Source organism: Pezoporus flaviventris, unplaced genomic scaffold (assembly GCF_033815535.1).
Source record: "Pezoporus flaviventris isolate CSIRO_AGI_PZ_B2104156 unplaced genomic scaffold, CSIRO_AGI_Pfla_v1 ptg000005l, whole genome shotgun sequence".
Classification (NCBI taxonomy): domain Eukaryota; kingdom Metazoa; phylum Chordata; class Aves; order Psittaciformes; family Psittacidae; genus Pezoporus; species Pezoporus flaviventris.
The window spans coordinates 17,595,763-17,616,651 of NW_026892553.1; the positions used below are offsets into that span (position 1 = coordinate 17,595,763).

General features: G+C 37.1%; 1 protein-coding gene across 2 annotated transcripts in view; it reads left to right on the forward strand.

Moving 5' to 3' along the window:
* Positions 1-20,889, forward strand: part of DIAPH2 (diaphanous related formin 2) — a 234,663-nt gene that overhangs the window by 111,428 nt on the left and 102,346 nt on the right. For both annotated transcript variants that reach the window (XM_061446159.1, XM_061446160.1), the window contains exon 24: positions 205-329. In XM_061446159.1, the coding sequence (XP_061302143.1) occupies positions 205-329 (125 nt within the window). The remainder of the gene's footprint in view (positions 1-204; positions 330-20,889) is intronic.

Genomic DNA, 20,889 nt, shown 5'->3' on the forward strand with positions numbered 1-20,889 from the left:
ATTAAAATATAATGATTTGGTATATTACATGAGAGGTTTTCACTCAATTTTTAAGAGTGGGATTTTTATGAGCAGTAATTCAGAAAAATGTGAGTCTACTTAATGGAATTGTTCTCCTATTTATGCTGACATTGTTTTTTCCCTTTATGATGGCAGCCTTTCTGGGCTGTGGAAGCTTTTTCCTCATTGTCATTTTTTCCTTAGTTTCAGCCCAAACTCTGAAGAGCAACCTTGATTCAATGAACCATCAGATCCAGCGCCTAGAAAATGACATCAAGAATTTCCCTAAAACACAAGATGAAAATGATAAGTTTGTGGAGAAGATGAGCATATCCTTTTTGCATGTCTTCGTTGGTGAGCTGAACATTTTGATTGCATGGATAAGTATTTACAGCACTTGAAAATAAGTTTTAGCTCTTTGCATCCAAGCTTTTTTCTAGTGCTGAGAAGGGCGTAACAGAACATGTTGAATGTCAGTCATATGTCATGGGTTTGTGGGTTTATCAAAGGAAAATGAAGAGGGGATTGGCGTCCAGAGCCATTTATAACTGCTCATCACGTTTAGTGGGTAGATGTAATAAAGAGATTCTTCTAACTGTTGTCTATTTGGAAAGTAAGTTCTAGCGGGATTAACTATCTGAATGGGTTCAGTGACAGAGATTCACTAGAAGGTACTGAATACATTCTCTATATGGATTTATTTGAAGTTTCTGACAAGACTGTGGAAAAGTATCTGAAGGAAGACAATTCGTGACTAAGTGGAAAATTGTCTCTTGTTACTTACATGTTCTCTTCCACCTTGTCTTATTTTCAAGGTTAAGAGACTTGCTAATAATCACATTTATCAGTTCTGCTATTAAAAAAAAAGCTTATTATTCCTGTGACATACATTCACATCAGAAAATCTTATAGTACTGCCTTGTAATTGTCCTTTGCCTTGTCGTCATCCGCGTAGGCTGAATACTGTCAAGTAAGTCCCACTTTTGCTCATAAATGAAACCAACATCTTGAAATGCTTTTGCAGCCATGATTTCTCATAGAGCTTGACAGCTCCATTTTAGAGGTTATATACATTATTTTTCACTTCTGTTGAGTTAAATGCTTTGCCATTTGTTGTTTTGCTATCTATGTATTTACTGTGCTTCTAAAAATGATTGGGATCGTTCAAGTGATTTGATGAGGAAAAAGAGTGAAGCAGGTAACGTTTACCTTCTTCTGTGTTGCGGTTTTTATTGCCTGAGCTTCTTAGAGAAGAAAGGTTGTCCGACAAGGCAAAAGTGAAAAAACAACGGTATTAATGCTTTTATATTGGCAAAAATAAGAAGATCCTATGGATTTTTTGACAATTAACTGTTGAAGGTCTCCTGGGCAGCCTTGTTTCAGTACACCTACATTGATGTCCCAGCCAGATTGCCAATTCCTGGTTATTAAAATAGGCACCCTGAACCCTAGGTGTCTGCCAGCTTTTATCATATTAGTGAATTTGGTGGCTTGACAATAGATAAGCCCTAAGAAATGAACTGATTATGCTGAAGGATAGATATTTTCATGATTAATAGATGACCTGATAAATGGTGCTGTTTGTTTTTAGAAAGTCACCACCAGTCATATCAAGTGATGAAATTTATTTCTGCTTATCATTGAGTAGTTTAAGTTTTCTACTCTCGTGTATTAGACTTCAGTATGTATTACTTGTTGTTTCCATCAGCTTCTTGAAGAACCGATAGCACATACTGAGTTTAGAAACTAAAGGTTCTCAAGCTGAACATTTCTCTAACTCCTTGAGTGTTTCAGAAAATTTGAGATGTGCCTGAACATAAATCATCTCTCAGTACAGAGATTTAGGATGCAGGAATTCTACCATAATTAAAGGCTTAATTTCTTTTTCCCTTTCCTGCTAATTAACAAAGCTGTTTACCACTAACTGTGGGTGAGACTTTCTTCAGCAATATTAAAGAGACATGGCTTGGTGTTGTCCTACGGCAGGAGATCAGTTACAATGAGAATGTCATTCATGATATTAATTCTCAATAATCAAATGAATTAGTATTATCATAGAATCATAGAATCGTTAGGGTTGGAAAGGACCTTAAGATCATAAAGTTCCAACCCCCCTGCCATGGGCAGGGACACCTCACACTGAACCATCTCTCTCAAGGCTTTGTCCAATAATATAGACACAAATACTATGAAAGAAATTATTTGTTTTGGTGTTCTTTTAAACTTTTTTATTAAATATGTTCCTGTTATTGTGAGAGACAAAAAGTTGAATAGAAGTAAGTCCTTCTGTTTGGATCTAGGGATTTTTCCTTGCAGTATTCCTAAGCAGGACAATTTGTGATTTCACTTAATCAGTTTTTCTTATTTAATTGTGCATACAATTTTTCATCTTTATGCATATTACTGATGATGAAACTCCTGAATGCTTAAAAATAACTGAAAACTACTTTAGGAATTAAGCACAAAGACGGGAAGAATAGTGTGTTACCATTCCACAATCTGCTTAAAAAACTGCAGGAGATTGCAAAAGTAATATCCTTAGGTAAATATGCCACACTGATCAAAAAACTTTGAATTAAAGCTGTCAGAATTCAATTCATGTAGTTTTGACTGCAGCCATCTAACTTGATACACATCAAAAGGGTATTTGAAAACATTTTTATTAGTTACAAACTGAGGAAAATGGGTTCATGTTAGATGAAGAGTTTATATTTAAAATGAAACTATAGGCAACTAAATGAAATCATTTGACCACACGAGTACATTCAGGTTTACATCATTTCCTTTAGAGCTCTGCAGATACTCGTGTGAATTGGTTCTGGAATGCAGTCAGTATGTCTTCCTGCTTAAGAGTGCTTTTTCTATTTCTGATCATAAGGTTCAATGAATATAATAGAAGAAATTCGGGTGGTGTGTCTGTAGGTTGGTTATTAAGGTATAGTATGACCATCTGATTTGATTTTGAGAATAAAATAGAATCATCTCAACAAGTAACACCACCATCAACTTTATAGCTTCTTTTTAACCAGAAGCATCTATTTTATGTCAGTATACAGTCTTGAGTTTCAAAATTCAATCAGTATAATTTCTACATATCTAATAGGTTGTACCAATGATTTTCTTCTCAAAATACACATAAGGATGCTGGTTTGGCTCCTTGTGTTTCAGTTGCTAGCCACTATGACACTTTAAGAACTGCTCAAGTTTTTTGGACCCATTTCTTAATAGATCTCTTTTTCTCTGTGGGAGAATATTTCTGCTGTGGTCAGGTTACTTGAATTATCTGCAGTAACAAAATGGATTCACTTCTTTACTTAAGGACTTTTTGTTCCCAATCTTTATGTGGGGGTGTTTTTTTTATAGGTATTTGAAATACTGATTACAACCAATTAGACTTAAATAGACTTCAACTAAATAGATTTTAAAATGAAATACAAAATATTTCAGTTATTTTGTAGCTTCATAGGCATGAGGAGTAAAAAATGTATTATTTTTCTCTTTTCTGTATCAAAAATCTGTCCCTGCCACCATCATTGCAGAGGAGCTTTGTGTTCGATTAATAACGCAGTTCATACTTTCATGATCACTGTTTGCTGGGAAACAGTACTTCATCTTGAATCTTATGTTCCTTGTAATGAATGCTGTGGACTTTCTGAGTTATGCAAATACTTCTATGGGGTTCTGGAATTATTTTTATGGTTGCTGTTTTGTTGTCAGGCTTTAAATTGGATTGTGATTCCCAAGTAATTGCATAAGTTTTAAGGAATGGTTGCAGCACTTTGAAGTCATTGGGATCATGAAGCTGAACTGTATGGTGGCCACCAGAAGTAGTTCAGTTCAAAATGAAGGTTACCGCTGTGCTGCAACAGAAAGGAGAATACGCTGTGGTTGAACAGGAAAAGAGAAAAACAACAAAGAAAAAGGTTAAAATATTCTTCCTGTGAATTTCATGCTGTATTAAGTAACTGATGCGTGATTCTTGAGACAACTTTTTCATCAGCTGCTCCTTGGCTCCAGTTGTAGTTACTTGAAGATCAAATTGTAAATAATTTAACTTTCAATGTGAGAGGTTTCTTTTATAATTAGCCCAGCTTCATGCAGCACTGGGGAGTCTGATTCAACAGTTTAGAAAAGTAATTACAGACTATGACAAATGTTGCTTTCACTCCTTGTTTTATTTCAGTGCTTGTGCCTCTAATGGAAGATTTCTTTAAAGTGGAAAACTCATACTTGCCGTAGGGGTATAGGCTGCTTTCTTTTCAGTGATGTTAAAACATGAGTGTCTAGCTGGGGATTGAGGAAGATACTCAGATTAATGGGGTTTAACTTTAAATGTTATTATGAAAGATTAGGGACATCAGAATGAGAAGCTGTTTCAGAGGGCAAGTTGTTTGGAGTTAATTTATTGATTAATCTTGATTTAGAACTATAGATACATAAATAATAATCCCAGCTCTTCATCCATCCCAACGTGTGCACACCCCCCTCAGTGACAAAGGTTTATTCTTCTAGAAAACAGGCAGGAGCTTTGAGCTTGGTTCTGAGGAGAAGGGATAAGTTGGGCAGCCTTAGGGCTCTTTGGCCACAGGGCATTGGGTTTGTGCTTTTCGTTATCCTGCCCGTTGGAGAGAAGGGCTTTCTGCTGAGTTGCTTTTGGATCATTATAATTTGTGACCAATGTTACGTGAATCTATATAATGTCTCCTAAATCTGCTAGTATATCCTTAATTGAAGATTTTATATAGCTTTTCTGTATTTCAGCTGTATCATTTACTCTAGTAAAAGATATGAACATGCCCAGTCATGTTAAAGTCTTTTCCTTACCAGAGCAATAAATGATGCCAACCCTTTATTGGTGCAAACTCAATAAATGTGCTTTTCTAACTGATTGCATCCATGTGAAGAATTAAAGGCTTATTTTTAAAGAATTGCAAAATTAAGGCAACTATGAATGAAAGAATAAAAATTACTGCAGAGAAAAGACTTTCAAAGCAGAGTGTATTCATCTTATTATTAAATAGGAAACAGCCATTTGTGAACTAATTTGAATTTTCAGAAAGGAACACCATTCATAACCAAATCCTTTTTATGAACTAAAAAAACTGCCTTCCTGAAAGGCTATATTCTCACTGGATAGATGTTTTGCTCATAGTTCTATCTAATAATAACTATTGTTTCACAACTAAATAGGAGGGGATTTTCAGTTCTTTGTTTGATCTACTTCAATTGTAAAGAACGGATCTGGGGAGAAGTGTGCGTGGGACTTCTATGCACTGGGAATGCTAGATATTGCATGTGCACTAAACATCAACTGATAATTCTCCTGTCTGAACCACTGCACCACAGAATCTCTTAGAGCAGGCTGCTAGGGAAGAAGCAAATATCCTCTGAATCAGAATCTCAGCATCTGGGAATCGTGAACTGTTTTCCTTCAGAGTGACTGAGCAGCAGGACAACGTTTACACGCTGACGTGGAGCGCTGAAAGAATGTTAATGGCATTAACACTCCTGTCATCTGTTAACACTTGGGATTTCCTCCTAGCTTGTTATGGAAAAATAATTCACTGTGAGTGTTCTGAGATGTCATTTTTAGCCTGTTTTTGTTTTTCAGACTATTTGATATGAGCTAATGCCTTCACTTCTGCATCAGAATGTGCGTTAATATCTGAATTGCTCATAACTGGGGGCTTCTCAGAAATAACCCCAAATAGGGGAAATTTCTGGGAACTTTATGTAGCCCTACATTTGAATCAACGATCTTTTGCATGACTGTATATAAATGCGCCTTCAAATGTAGAGGAAATGAAAGAGGAGTGATTTACCAAGTTGAAGAGATGAAAACATTAGCTGTTCTCTCAAAGTCTTTGGTCAGAAAAAATTAATACTTGATTAAATGCGTAATCAAGCAATTGAAAATTGTTTTCAGCTATCAGCTGTTAGTCTTCCTTGCTAATCTAGAGAAAAAATACCCTGAATTGATGTTGTTTGTAAATGAGGAAAGGCTGAAACAATGGAACTTTAAAGTCTTTAATTGTTTTTCCACTGGGGAAAGATGGACTACTTAGAGTTGCACTCAACTGTTTTGAACTTACTTGATTCTTCAGAGGCCATCCTATGGTCAATTTTGTTAGCACCCAGGAAACAATTAGGAACTTGTTGGAACCTTAGGATCTTACCTAATATATAAACAAATTCTAATGAGCATCTGGTAGTAGTGCTGGTACTGCAGCATTTAATGAGACTTCTCTTTGGTATCAGTGAAGAATATGTGCTTTTTGTAGTTTGCATCTAAGAGTGAGCTAAATTATATCTTCAAATACAAGCTTCTTGTGATTAATTTGACTTTCTATTAGCAAAATATAAGAAAAGCCCTAGTTTTTCTAAATTAAAATAGCCCTAATTTTTCTAAATTAAAATAATAAGTGGAAGAAGAAGAAGACTTCGCACTGCCTCCTGAAGGGGCAGCACAGAAAGCAATTGTTTATTTGCTGATGAATTTTTAGTTTATGGAGTTTAAACTGTATCTTCTGTTGTTTCAATATCTTTTTACTTACTTGTGGCATACAAGTTTCAAGGTCAAGAAAAGAGGCCTTTCAAGGTATTACCTTCCTGGTGAAGAGAGACATTACATTTACCTTCTCTGTGTGCAGTATATTGGAACTACAGTGATCAATAAATTATTTTCTTCAGTTGAAATTTCCCTTTCACTTTCCCTCTAAAAATACGAAGTTAGATGAAATGTAAAATCACCCCATACAATGGCTCTTTCTGTGCTGATTTCTTACTTGACTTCTGAATCTTGCAAGCCCATACAGGCTGAGAACTGCCATAGTGGGAATGTGAATGGAATTAATTTTGAAGCCATGATTCTGTTGGGCTTCTTTTCTGATCACTTTCAATTCATTGTTCTGTTCTAGTAAGATGTGTAAAATAACAGGGAAGTGAGAATGCTATCAGCTAGAGAATGTTTGGAAGACCATATAGCAAGAGGAGAATGGAAAGTAGCCAGTGGAGGGAATGATGAACAGGGTTTGAGATAAAGGGCAGAACGATGAGGTTTAGAGAGTGGCAAGAAAATGTCAACATGACAAAAGGATGCAAACTTTTTCTTTCCACCTACACCCTGAGAGTTCCAAACATGTTTTCCTTCCTTTTAAGCCATTCTCGGTATTTTTTAACTGGAAAATGCTTTAAGCAGTAAATACAAGCTCTGCCATGCTGTACGTCTTTTATTTGACAATTCATTTCATATATGAGTGTGAGTTTTTTTGCTTTCTCTTCTTTTCCTGCTTGTGTCTCTTTAGAATAGCAGTTGTATAGGTTAATGTGTAGACCTGTTTTTTTGCCTAATGGCAACTTTCTTTCCTGTTTGATGGTTAAGTTCTCTGGATTTCTGTTATCGTAGTTCATGCCCAAGTATATAATTTGCTCATGTTATAAGGAACTTTTTGAAGTAGAATGTACATTTAAGTACTAGGAATACACTTTTTCCTCCCACCTCCGCTCCCTGGGTCAATTTGAAGTCAATATTAATGAGATCTTAAAATGCTTTTAAGAACTTCTACCTTTTTTTTCTGCACGTTCTATAGGCTTTTTACTCTAATTTTCATTAGATAGACATAATGAGCAAAGAAGAAAAAGTCATGTGGTTGGTTTACATTAAAGCTTGCACCAGGACGGTCTGTTCTTCAGTTCATGTACCTCTAAGAAAGCTAAATTTGTGACTGGAGTACCAGATTTGGGATTTCAGTAAGTTGCTTGGCTGTTTGACAGCCACCAAATGTGTATGCCCTAAATATGCATTATTTTATGGTGCCCCCAATTGCAAGAAAAAAGCCCCACTGAAATGCACTTTGGAAATCAGCGGTGTATCATTTTATGAGAGCTTACATTTAAAAACCTTTTGTCTCTGAACACTCACAGCATATCGAAATGGGTATGCTAAAGCAGCCAAGACACGCTTGATTAAACTGGTTGTGCTTGTAATTCTTAGAAGTATATCTGAAGGTCTGACGTATTTCATCAGCATAGGCACAAAATCCCACTTCTGAAAGCCTTGTGATAGAAGATAGGAAGAATTAGTGCACACATTTAATCTGCGTTTCCAAACTGGATGCTTTTTGAGCAAATTCAGGACATCAATGAATAAACAGTTTTCTTTTTCCATTTTTTGCATTGCTAATTGTTCAAGTTCAGAGCATCTCAGCTTTTTAAATCCTACTGAAGAACTGACCCTGCCAAGTTCAAAATCAGATTACAAGCAATTTGTGCTATGTTTAGTTATGTATATTCAATTGGCATTATTAAGCTATGGGGGACATGGGAGGGGGGAGCCTGCTATTTGATGTTGAGCTCAAACGTACTGAAGTTGTTTACTTACTCTTTCGAGAGTGTGTCTCTCCAGCATATCAACTGATCTGCTTGTGCAGACAAGCCTTTTTAGCTTAACAATTAGATAATCAGCAGGTCAGGAGTATGGTCAGGACCTACTGCAATTACAAGGCACAGTATCAGAAACACATTCTGAAGCTCTCGGTCCTGCGTAGCACAGCAGCATCACACAGAAACAGTGTGTAAGTCATTTATTAATTTTTCTTTAGGAGATCCTGTTGATCAGTGACAGTCGTGATACAGCTGTTGATATTCAATTTCATTCCCACTGAGATACATCAGTGTGGCCTTGTGGCATTTACTAATCCTTTCACTTAGCTCATTTTTCACCCTGAAAGATAAAATAAATTAATCCTCCACTAAAATGGCTTTGAAATATTTGCATGACTGGTGCCACATTTGGTGTAAGTAGATATTTGTCATGAAGGTCAAGAGACATCATTGAAATAACATAAGCATGTTACTATTGCATGTAAATATTCTAGACCTGCAACACATTATCCCATCGTGTTTACTGTAATAGGCACCAGATGAAAGCTGTCAATCGTTGTAGCAGGTTAACATAGAAAACTGTATTGCTGAAGCAATGCAAGTTATTTTACTGTCCTGATAGAATGAGTCTCCTTTTCTGATCATAGCTGAAAACCAGCTTGGGTTTGGTTTGTTATTTAATACAGTAAATGGTGGTGTTACTAGTTGTTTTCCCAAATTATCTTTTTCCTGAATTACTGGGAAAAAATCAACTTGTCATGATGCTGTCATGATCCTTAGCTCAGAATGCCTGTACAGGTTCTTACACTAGTTGTTTGAAATGAAACTTTATTTTCATTCATTTACTAATGTGCTTTGAGCATCCATGGTTACTAAGCTGTAGCCCTTGTAGAATTGAGAATTTCCAACTAAAGATGAGTTTAACCTTGTAGAAAAGACATTTTATAGATTCCTTCTTGGTCAGGTCCAGTCTGTCTACTGGGACACGTTATAACATGAACGTATTTTCCTTACACTGTTTCTTTGACAAAAGAGGGTTGAGGAGTGAAGGAGGTTTGAGCATGGTTTTAACCTTCCTATGCTCTGCTTTATTTCTTCTGAGTAAACGTGATACTAAGAGGTATGTGAGAAATAGTATTGGAAGAAACTGTCAGTCCCTCTTCTACATTAAATCTGTAAACGTGAACAGCCACTGTGGAATTGTGAGGGCTTCTTGTAGCCCCTATATTCTTGTATGTGGAGTAGCAGGTTTATTTTGAACCATAGTGAGCACACTGGTATTTGCAAATCTAAAGCCATCTCCTTTATTTTACTACCTCTCTTTCTCAACTGCAATGAGGCATACTGAAGCTTTCTGGAATAAATGTGGATGGTTTTGTGTGTGTGTGTATTTAATCATACAAAGTATGAAGTTTTCCTTAAGGTATACTGAACTGCTATATTTTCCTCTGTGGTGTACTATGCATCGACAGAATTGTTAGTTTGTTTTTATTACGTGCTATCAAATAACAGAGATGCTGTTCAGATATTTCATGGTAATTGTTTAATTTGATCCAGTCTGTGCTTTGCTCAGTAAAATAGAAGTTGGAAAACTTTAAACGGGTTAAGTCTAATTGGGCATGATTCCAGGTGCTTACTTTTGTCCTAATATAAGTGTTTTACAAAACTGGTTTTGCTTGGTGACTGGCTTTATTCCCTTTTTGTATTCCTGTATTTGAGTATCTTTATGTTCATTGTTGCAAAAGGAATCCTACCCAGGCTTTCATAAATCATCATGAGATACTCCATTTTTCTGTGAACAAAACATGATATAAGCCAACAGAGAGATATTAGTAAAACATGGTTTCAGTGCTTGAGCAGTTATGTGAAAATTGTTGATTTGCTTTGAAACAACATCAATCTCACAGACTATGGGATTCCTTAAGGGCATAAATTGGGAGACTAATCAGGACCTAGTAGTGTGAGAATAACTGAGAAAGTGTGTGATACCATGCATGGGAATATAGATAACCTGTTTACTACCTTCTCTTTTTTGTAAGGTAAAAATCAAGAAGCAAGCACAGATGGAAATGCAGATCAGTCGACACTCAGGTTTTGTTACCTTTGTGTGGCTCGTTAAAGGACTCTTTCCTTCTTGCTTGCTTCTTCATTCAGGTATATCCAGAAACAATTGAGTCACCTGCAAAATGTCGTTCTGCCAGATTCAACACACATAGCTTTTCTCTTTTTTGAGAGCTTTTCACTTTATTACTATATATTCTTTCCTCATTTATTTTTGATTAATCTTTCTTAAAACTAAAAATGCTCACTGTGTTCCAGATGGTAACTACAGGTTTATATAGGTGAAATCATTACTTGGATTGAACTTGAAAATGTCCTTATAATGTATCATGTTTTAATGCATAATGTTCATTTCTTTTACCACGATTTGATATCAGTAAAAGAAATGACAAATCCCTTTGGAAAATGATCCTTTGAATTTTAACTTGTCTGGACTAAGGTACAGTTTTCATAAAGTTAATATTTAAAAAGACAAGAGCTGTGGAACATTATAAATGAAAAAGGTGTTATACAAAGCAGATTATCAACTTTCTGACAGTGTATTTCTCCCTTCAGGTCTTCATTTCTTTTTAAGGAAAGGCCTGATAGGAAGGGACATAAGCTAATATGGATTTCTTTCATATTGGGCTCTCCTATGAATCCTGTGAACAGGAGTATACAAATAATCTGTAAATTCTATTCTAGTATGAATAAAAGAAAAAATTGTAAAATGTTAAAAATGAGGAAGTGTGATGATATGCAACAGGTAGGAGCTGTGTGGCAATTAACACCTTCACATTGCTTATCTTTCTCTTTTGTGTTTAGTGAAAAACATGGATTCTGTAACTGACACAGTAAAAATTTGAGTGGGTTATCTGTGGAAATCCAGACATTCAGCTATGGATTTGTGCTGGGTTTTTTGTTTAATCCCTGAGATTAAGTAGATGTACCACATGAGGGAGCTCTGTTCTGTTCCACACCTGGAAGAGCTCATCTAGGATTGTGCTGCAAACTGGTACTGAGTCAGATCGAGAGAAGATGCTATGCAGGGATGACCAAAAGTCTAACAAAGTTGTTGAAATGCCTTTTTAGGGTATATGTTGGCTACTGAGTGAGAGAAATTATTTGTATAATCATCTACATAGACACATCAAAATTTGATAGGAGGAAAAGCTTGTTTTGAAGATTCCGAAGAATAAAGATTATGAACAAAAATCCATTTAAGTACATTGAAATCTAAAGGTTTTTTGATTGTGGGTAATCGCCTGAGGGAAATTGTGCTTTCAGCCTTAAATATATATTTAAACCAATTTGTCCAGATCAGTGCAAGATCTTTTTGTAGAGAACTGTGTGCTATTGGAATGACAGTTCATTAGAGATCCATTTTCTAATTGCTGTGTATGCTTACTTTAAAATCTGAAATTAAAGGGAGGGTGCGCTCTCCAAATCCCTGGAGCTACAGTATTAGATATTGAAAACTGGCATAAAACATAGCCTTATCAAAGCTGTTGGTGTTGATGGAACTGCTTTTGCTCTCTCTCCTTCTCTGCTCCCCCAAGAGATATTAAACCCCTAGACTTTTTGGAGGGGAAGGAAGTCCTTGGGAAGGTGTTCTCATGTTCTTAAAGCAGTGTGCTTGAGTATAGAAAACTTCCATTACAGATCTTGGTTGCACAGTAATTATGCTCTTTGCTTTTCTGTCTGACTAGAACATTTGTCTAAGAAATAACCTGAACTGTTTGTTGGCTGAGATAGAAATTTCATTGAACCATAGAATGGTTTTGTGGGATGACTTCACTTACCTGACTTATTGTTTAATCCTGATCATTTGGGGCAGGGCTGTTTGTGTGCATATGGTGGCGAGTTCGAAGCAGATCATTGCCTAAGGAAGTTATTGATGCCAAAAGTATGTAACCATATGTGGAGAGATAAGAGGAGGGAAAGGACATGCACCGTTTCACTCAGATCATATATGATGTGTGGTTTTAAGTATGCAGCTGGTATTCAAAATACTATTTAGGTGCAAAGATGACTGAAGATGAGTGTTATTTTTTCACTTGCTTTTTGTGCTTGAATTTGTGAACATTTCATTAAAACAGTTGTTTGCACTAAACAAATCTCAATTAGAATAAATATATTCCATGCTCTTTTATCTGGTAACAAAATCATTGCTTTTCCTCCTTGATTTTGTACATCTGGGCTCTTGAAACGTTGCATGATCTGAACTCTTTGAGATTTCTACAAACAAGAAAATGAGGGTTTCTGACTTGGCTTTATTAAAGGAAAGCTAGAAATATAAGGAGACCCTTCTCTTTTCTTCTCCACATTTTACTAAGAACCTTTATCTAGATGAAGTAACCATCAGATCTACTGAGCAAAGCTTGTTGAAGCAGGGTACCACTGACAGCTCAAACATACCTCTCATAATTAAATCCAGATGAAGTCAGGAAAAACTGCATGATCAAAGGGAAAGTGGATGTGGTTGCAGTTTCTCTGAAAGATTTAGGGCACGCAAAGCTGTAATTATTGTTTAAGGCATCTCATTGTGTGTTCCAAAGGTAATGTAATATTTCTAGGAGTGGCTACCTTCCCAGTGGCTTTGCTGAAATAGGTATCAACATCTAATTTTTTTAATGCTGTTACAACATGGTTTGTCAATGCTTTGTGTTATTTGAAAGTCGCACTTAATTAATTTGAATATAATATGCAAAACAAATTTTGCAGAATCATTTTGTTTGTACTGGCTTTATTTTAGCTCTTTTCTTTCTTGTTCTTATTCATCTGAGGAGATTTTAATCTAATTGTTCTCCAGGGAAGCTATGCTAGAAATCCATTACTCTTGCAACATTTTGTTTGATGTATTCTTGACTATCATGTCTTCTGCATTGCTTTCTAATTAATGCATGAATGGTGATTATGATTAATTGTGTGCCACCCTAAAACATAGGAGAGATTTGAGTTTGAAAAAGCTACAAGTACCACTCTCTGTAGGGTTTCAAATTCTTTTAAACTATACTTATTTGTGGCACTTTGGTTTAAGATCTAGATGATTTCTGTTGTAAAAGGTACTGGAAAAACACCTGCATGAAGTCTGTAGGGACCAGCTGCCTTTCAAACTTTTCAGTATGGGGTTACAGGCAAAAATGTGATCCATGGCTTTGAAGGATCTAAGCAAAGATCTAGGAATTTTGTAGAAGTACGGGAAGATGACCTGTAAAGCATTAACAAAGTGGAATAATGGACTGGAGAATTCTTTACGTTCTTCTGTAATTTTATAAGACTCTCTTTGCCTTTCTTCTGTCCTGTCACCTCATATGTATTATTCTAGCACTCCCATCAGTTACCCCCTCGTCATACCAGCATCACACTGAAGTTTGTGCTATAGGTTAAAAAGGCTGAAGATGGCAAGGTAAGATTGTGGAATGCATAACCCATACATGCTGGTGTGAAGTGGTATGTGTACCTCTATCTCTTGCATTCTTCAACTGCTATGTTCTTTTTCCTTCCTTTTAACAACTCTCACTACTTCCATTTCAGAACAAATGGAGCTAAATAACACATCTCTTTCAGGAGTGGCATTTTGCCATCTGCTCTCAAGGATGTTGTTCACATGTCAGGCAGTGGCAGTCAGTTCAGTTCGTCTTGGCATGGTTTGCAAAAGCAGCTTCAAAATCCTGGTGACTTCATCAGTGGAAATAAAGGTTTGGTTTTGCCAGGATGAAAGGTTTGTTTTGTTTCAGGGGTTCTCAGGCTCTTAGAAACTGCTTTGATTTTTCTGTCTTCTGTTAAAAATGAGAGTATGGACTTTGGGGATTTTTTTCCCTGTCGCATTTAAGGGGGGGAAATCTCAACTTCGGTCATCAACTTTATTTTTCTCTTTTTAAGCAAATTTAGGTTAATATCAGGCACTAAATTTGGATTTTTTTAAATCCGTTATAAATGTTGTTATTGAAGATGGACAAGATCTTCCTTTCTTTCCAGCCTGTGGCTTTCCAAATGCTGCCTTTAATGTTTTCTGTCTGAGGAGCTGTGTGCTCTTATTTACTTCTCAAGTTTTCTTCATGCTACCACAGGAAATTCCTAAATTGGCCCTGGAAGCCTTTGAGCAGACTTTTCCAGTAGAAACCAATTTAAGAATCAGCCTGTGGAGCTCTGTTCCTTGGACTGAGTATTTTATACAACAGGCACTTGTTTATCAGTTTTTGCCTGGAGAGTTCCTATGGGAGCTGTGGAGAAACGAGCGCTGATCTTTGCATCCTGATTAACAGAGGTACAAATAAAAAGGCAGTATTGAAATGATGTTGACATAAGCTCTCTCTTGTGCGTAGTCAAGTGGTGTGGGTAGAATCAATGGGAATAGTCTTTTCATTATTGAGAAGCTTGAACTCCTGAAAATTAGGAATTGATATGATTGCTTAGAGCTAGGAGTGAGTCAACATTGACAGATTCTTCTAGTGTTTCTTAAGATGGAAGCTTTATGGCCAGTTAGGGACAAGTCAGCCTCATCTTAATCAACATAAACTCAATCATGATTCTGCACTTGAGGGAGAAGGAGCAGATGACAGCAAGTGTTATCAGCTGGTTATAAGCTTTCTGTGCTTCACTCTCATGAACTCCAACACTGAAATCGTGTCTGTGCACAGAGAATGCACTTGTGCCAGATAATTCTAATAGCTAATGGCTTCTTCAGGTACTAGTGTAATAAAGGCCAGGGAATGCTGAATAGTGACTGAGAAAGATCTACTGCAGTTAGGTTTGATTGTTTTGTCAGGGTATTTTCCTGGGCTGTTCTGTCAAATGCTGAATGATGAAGTTTTCATGAAGTTTAACCATGCCAAGTGCAAGGTCCTACATCTGGGTCAGAGCAATCCCAGGCACAGCTACAGGTTGGGCAGAGAAGAGATTCAGAGCAGCCCTGCAGAGAAGGACTTGGGGGTGTTGATTGATGAGAAAATGAACATGAGCCGGCTTCAGTGTGCGCTTGCAGCCCAGAAAGCAACCGTATCCTGGGCTGCATCAATAGGAGCGTGACCAGCAGGTCCAAGGAGGTGATCCTGCCCCTCTACTCTGCTCCTGTGAGGCCTCACCTGGAGCATTGTGTGCAGTTCTGGTGTCCTCAACATAAAAAGGACATGGAACTGTTGGAACAAGTCCAGAGGAGGCCACGAGGATGATCAGGGACTGGAGCACCTCCCGTATGAAGACAGGCTGAGGAAGTTGGAGCTGTTCAGCCTGGAGAAGAGAAGGCTGCATGGAGACCTCATAGCAGCCTTCCAGTAACTGAAGGGGCCTATAGGGATGCTGGGGAGGGACTCTTCATTAGGGACTGTAGTGACAGGACAAGGGGTAACAGGTTAAAACTTAAACAGGGGAAGTTTAGATTGGATATAAGGAGGAAATTCTTTCCTGTTAGGGTGGTGAGGCACTGGAATGGGTTGCCCAGGGAGGTTGTGAATGCTCCATCCCTGGCAGTGTTCAAGACCAGGTTGGACGAGGCCTTGGGTGAGATGGTTTAGTGTGAGGTGTCCCTGCCCAGGGCAGGGGGGTTGGTACTGGATGATCTTAAGGTCCTTTCCAGCCCTAACGATTCTGTGATTCTATGAGGTTATTTGCTTTGTAATGAGAAAAAAAAAATCCTCACATGGGGCTTTTTATGGGTATTTTATTAGTGAGTCTTGAAGCTCTTCAGAAGTAAATGATTTTGTGTAAACTCATGACATGGGGCTCCTTCTTTGGGTCTTGGTTTCTTTGGGTTCTAATTTGGGTAGAATAAGTGTATTGCAATAAAGATTCCTGCCAATTCTTTTATTATTGCTATTTTCAAAGGCTTTCACCAGGAGGAAAAGATTAGGTATATAATTGTGATTCATAATTATCTGTGTATGCTCCAAATGTGTTGTCTTCTGCGCAGTCACAGAGATACATTATGTATCTAGTGTGAATGATGAAGTTGTTAGCATCTGTTTACATACTGATAGCAGGTGAATATAAAGCTATCAGTGCAAATGACTTATTGTTATTAAAGCTGGATTTCTGTCTTCAGCTAATATGTTCTGTTTGCGTTTCTCCAGTTCAGTTCAAAGAATGCTCTACTATGAATGAGCTTGGAGATTAGAAACTAAGAGCTGTGGTACATCCTTCATTAAAGATGATGCTATTAAATCAAACTTTCTCTTTTAGCTATAGAAAACATTTTTTAGCCTTGTTTGGTGGTTCTTTCAGCCAGAATCCTGCTCTAAAATGCTGTGCGAGAGTTTTGAAAGAACACTTTGGAAAAACATCACAAAAATATTCTTGTTGAAGTGTATTTCTTCAATATTAGAAGTAGATAAGTGTAGTGGGGAGGGGCGAAGGGAGTGTTTTGCTGTATGAGCAATGTATGGCAATGCATTAGCGAGCAGTCTGCTGATGGTTTTAATTTCAGGTGGATCACACCAAGGGATTACGTTATTTTCACAAATGAGTTTGAAGCATGGGTTTGGTTCTTTTTTGTCAAGGCAGACAATGAGTTGGCTTAAGTGCGGATAGGAAGCTAAATCAAACTCCATGCAGCTACAGAAATTCAATTTTTTTGGTCCTTATACTTGCTGTAGCTGAATTATTAATATCTTGTGAAGTTCTGATGATAACAAGAATACTTGGCTTTATTGAAAACCGAGTTTAAATAATAAATACCATTTGATTTGTTGAAATAATGAACTGTTCAGCAAGGTAATTTTAAAACTGGATGTTTGTAGTTCATAGTGAGGATTCTGACGACTGGTTTGTTCTTAGTGTTTCATGGTTCTCTTCAGCAGTTCTCAATCTGATGTAATTTTGGCATGCTTGGAGGAGGAAAAGCTATATTTGGGTAAAGTATGGTGTGTAGAACTTACCTGTGAATTTGGGATTTTTTTTTAAAGGAATGAAGTTGCATTATATAGCAAGAAGTTGAGATGTTATATTTTGAATTTGAAATAATGTATAAGCAGAGTAATGAAAGCCTTGCTTGTTTGGATTTCCTATCCTCACAGGCTGAGGTTGTAAGGTATTGCTGAAGGTCATCTTGTCCACCCTCCCTACTCTAGAGCAGGCTTGCAGAGCTGTGTCCAGATGGCATTTGAGTATCTGCAAAATTCCATAACCTCTCTGGACAACCATTTCCGGTGCTCAGCCACCCATTTAAGCTCAGCTTGGCTGTTACTCGACACTTGATTCAGACCCAGAAATATAGGAGGCCAAACATGTATTAGGTTGTGAATTTCCCTTAAAGCACCCCTAGGTATAAATGCAGAGCCCTCTGTGGAAGCTGAATCTTCTAAACTGCTGTCTGATTCCTTGCCTGATCTGCCATACAGTTCATTTCCTTTTGTGGCTAATTCCTTACTGCTGAGGATGTCAAGTGCCACCTATGAATAAGGTTAATTTACAAGCAGGTCCAATGATCCACACGGTGATGAGTGGTGTCCCAAGTGTGTTTTAATCCAACTCTTGTATGCTTTATCTCATACATCATAAAGGCATACAAACAGCAATCAGCTGTTGCGTGGTTACTTACATTATCCTTTCTGCCTACTTAATTCTTCCCCAACTATGTCATTTTAGGCTCCAACGATTTTGCTTTCAAGCTTTTGAATAGGCAGTTTTTCAGCACATTTATTAACTTTTCCCACAGTGTCTGTAGTAACGTATTATGGATTGAGCTGTTTGACAATTAGTTAATTGAAGTAAAAATAACTTCTGTCTCTTCAAAAGAGAAGAATACACAGTAAGGATAGGCTGGTTTGACCCTGTTAAAATGTATATCGTCTGCACTGGATTAATAACTAAACTGTAATTTTATCAAAATATCAACTATTGGTATGCTGCTGTTCCAGGTATTCCGTGTGTATCTGTCCATTTAAAGAGTTGTAGTGTGTATGTGTATCTCCTGAATAATACAGTGGCATTATGATACGTGGCTGCATTCCCTCCTGCTTCAAGTACTGCTGGTGTTAATTCCAGAGTTCTGCTCAGGACAGGGGAGAAACCTTCAAACGTGTAATTTGTCATGCAAATATTAATAAGCCATTTGGAATTAAACTGTATTATCTGAGACACAACATTCTGATGGAAACTGTCAATTTTCAGACAGCAAATGAGTCCTCAGGAGTTTGGAATAGCTAACAAACTCTGAATTATGTGAAGCTGTAAATTTAGTAAAGCATGAAGAATACATGTTGACATCTATTTCCAGTCTTGAAGTATTTATGATTATTAAGGCTCGGGGCTTTATCGTTGTGTAATGATACAGTTCATGGGCCTCTTGCTCTCAGTGCAGATTTATAAACCTGCAAGTAAAAGCTAACAAACACACATTGCATTGACTGTTGAATCAAAGAGAAATGGGTGGTGTGGACAAACTTCAAGGTAATCATATAGAGATTTAGCATGAAGCCATGTTTCTGTTTTAAATGCTGCTGTGCTCTCTTTTGAGTACAGTTTCTGTCTGTAATCAATATTAGGGTCAGCGCGAATAAGAAATTAAATAAGAATCCTTGATACAGTCAGTAAAACTGAAGGTACATGGAAAATACATAGGTTGTATATTTAAACAAATGCAGGTTAGGTGGCTCTGCTTTCCAGACTCCCAGAAAACCCCAGGCTGATTATTGTTTACCTCCTCATTACTGCCAATTTATATAATATGCTAAATACTTGGACTCTTTTCCTTTAGGTTTAGTATATTTATAAATGAGAACATCTTACCCCTCTGGTCTCAGTGGGCCTTTATTTTCATCTATCCCTGTGGTTTTGTTCTCTGTTAGGAGTTAATCCATCTGTAGCATAATGCCAGCTGCCTCTTTCTTAAATGGAGTTTTTTTGTGTCAGCACAAACTTGTGAGAATCAAGCATTACATGAAAAATGCTCCCAATGGAATGGTGCTTTCACCTGATTTCAGCTTCCTGTAGCCAGCAGCTGGAAGCACATGACAAAACAAACTTCAGTCTATGAAATCCTTCTGGAGAGTGTTCAAAAGTTTCTGGCAGGAATCCCCTTTTTGTTCGTTCTTGTGCTGGAGGTATCAAAGATATTAACTCTGGTCTCTATTGTCCTAAATTCCATTTTTATAGCAACCGCGTGCCCTGGGGAGGGGCCTCCCTAACTGCTGGAACACCAGTGCGTTTCTCATTATTATAGGTAAATTGCCAATGTTCTTTCTACTGTGGCGTATTTATTGTTGACAAATGCCAAGTTGTCAGTGTTGGCTTTAATTTTCTTTGTAAATGTGATAGTAATAGGTGCTGCTTTGGGGCAAGTGTGGTTTTTGTGTGTTCAGGTACTTTATTGGCTATTATATAAGTAATCGATATGTTGATGTGAGATTCATAGCAGATGTAATGGTAGAAGTGATGAGTTTTCCCTCCAGCTGATTTGAGGTCCTTAACCTTCATTTCTCCGATCTTTTCTTCCTTATGTTTGCATGAAAGAAACCAGTAGAAAGCATGGAAATACTGTGGTAGTGGTCCTAGTACAGACATAAAGGCTTTAATTCTGCTATTGATGGTAATTAGTGATTCTTTATCTCCGACACAATGCGGTAGCATAGTGTCATGGTAACATTTGTATCTCTTCCTTGCTTAATGAAGTGGATTCATTTAGGCGTTGCTCTGAAATGCCAGCAAACTGCACTCATCTGGTCATATTTCAAAGTGTAAAAAAGAATTGATTTACTTACAGAAAAGATGCTTTCAGTCCTTACAGCTGGCTTTATCCACCTGTGCTAATATTTACCTGTACTCTGCTACTGACACCACACTTCATATTCTTACAGTGGAAATCCTTCTGGGTATCTAAACGTTTCTTCCCCCTCTTCCTGGTGGTGGTCATTGTCAAGCAAACCACAGAACTGGATGGAAGCTTAAGTTGGCAGCAGCTGTGATGCAAACAGAAACAAAATCCTTATATAAAATAATATATATATATAAAAGAGGTGTGTTGGTTTCCCAGCCTCTCTTTAAACAGTAAAAAGAGTCAGGAAAAAGTACTATTAGTAGATAATTGAAATTTGGCAACAGAACTTAATAAATCACTAAGAATAATGGAAGTGAATGGTCTGAATTTACTTCTGTTTTGTAATTCAAAAGACATGAGATTTTCTGTTGTTAATCGTTTGCACTTTAGTTTTCTTTGGAGAGTTCTTTAGAAATGTGCAGTGCAGAGGATTTTACTGGATTGCATGGGAAAGCATATATTAGTGTTCTGGTACCAGTTACTGAGCAGTGTTTTAGTTAATTACTAATCTCGAGGCAGTGTGTTAGAACCAATGAAATAGGAGAGCACTTTCAGAGGACACCTGTGAATATTAAACTCTTAATAACACAAGATGACACTTAGAAAACCTTGCAGTGGTTTTGTGTAGTTGCCCTCTGCAGATTTGTGATTTTTTTTTTTTTTTGGTTCACAATAAGAATGGAAGCTTGCTCACAGTTTTGAAATAAGCACTC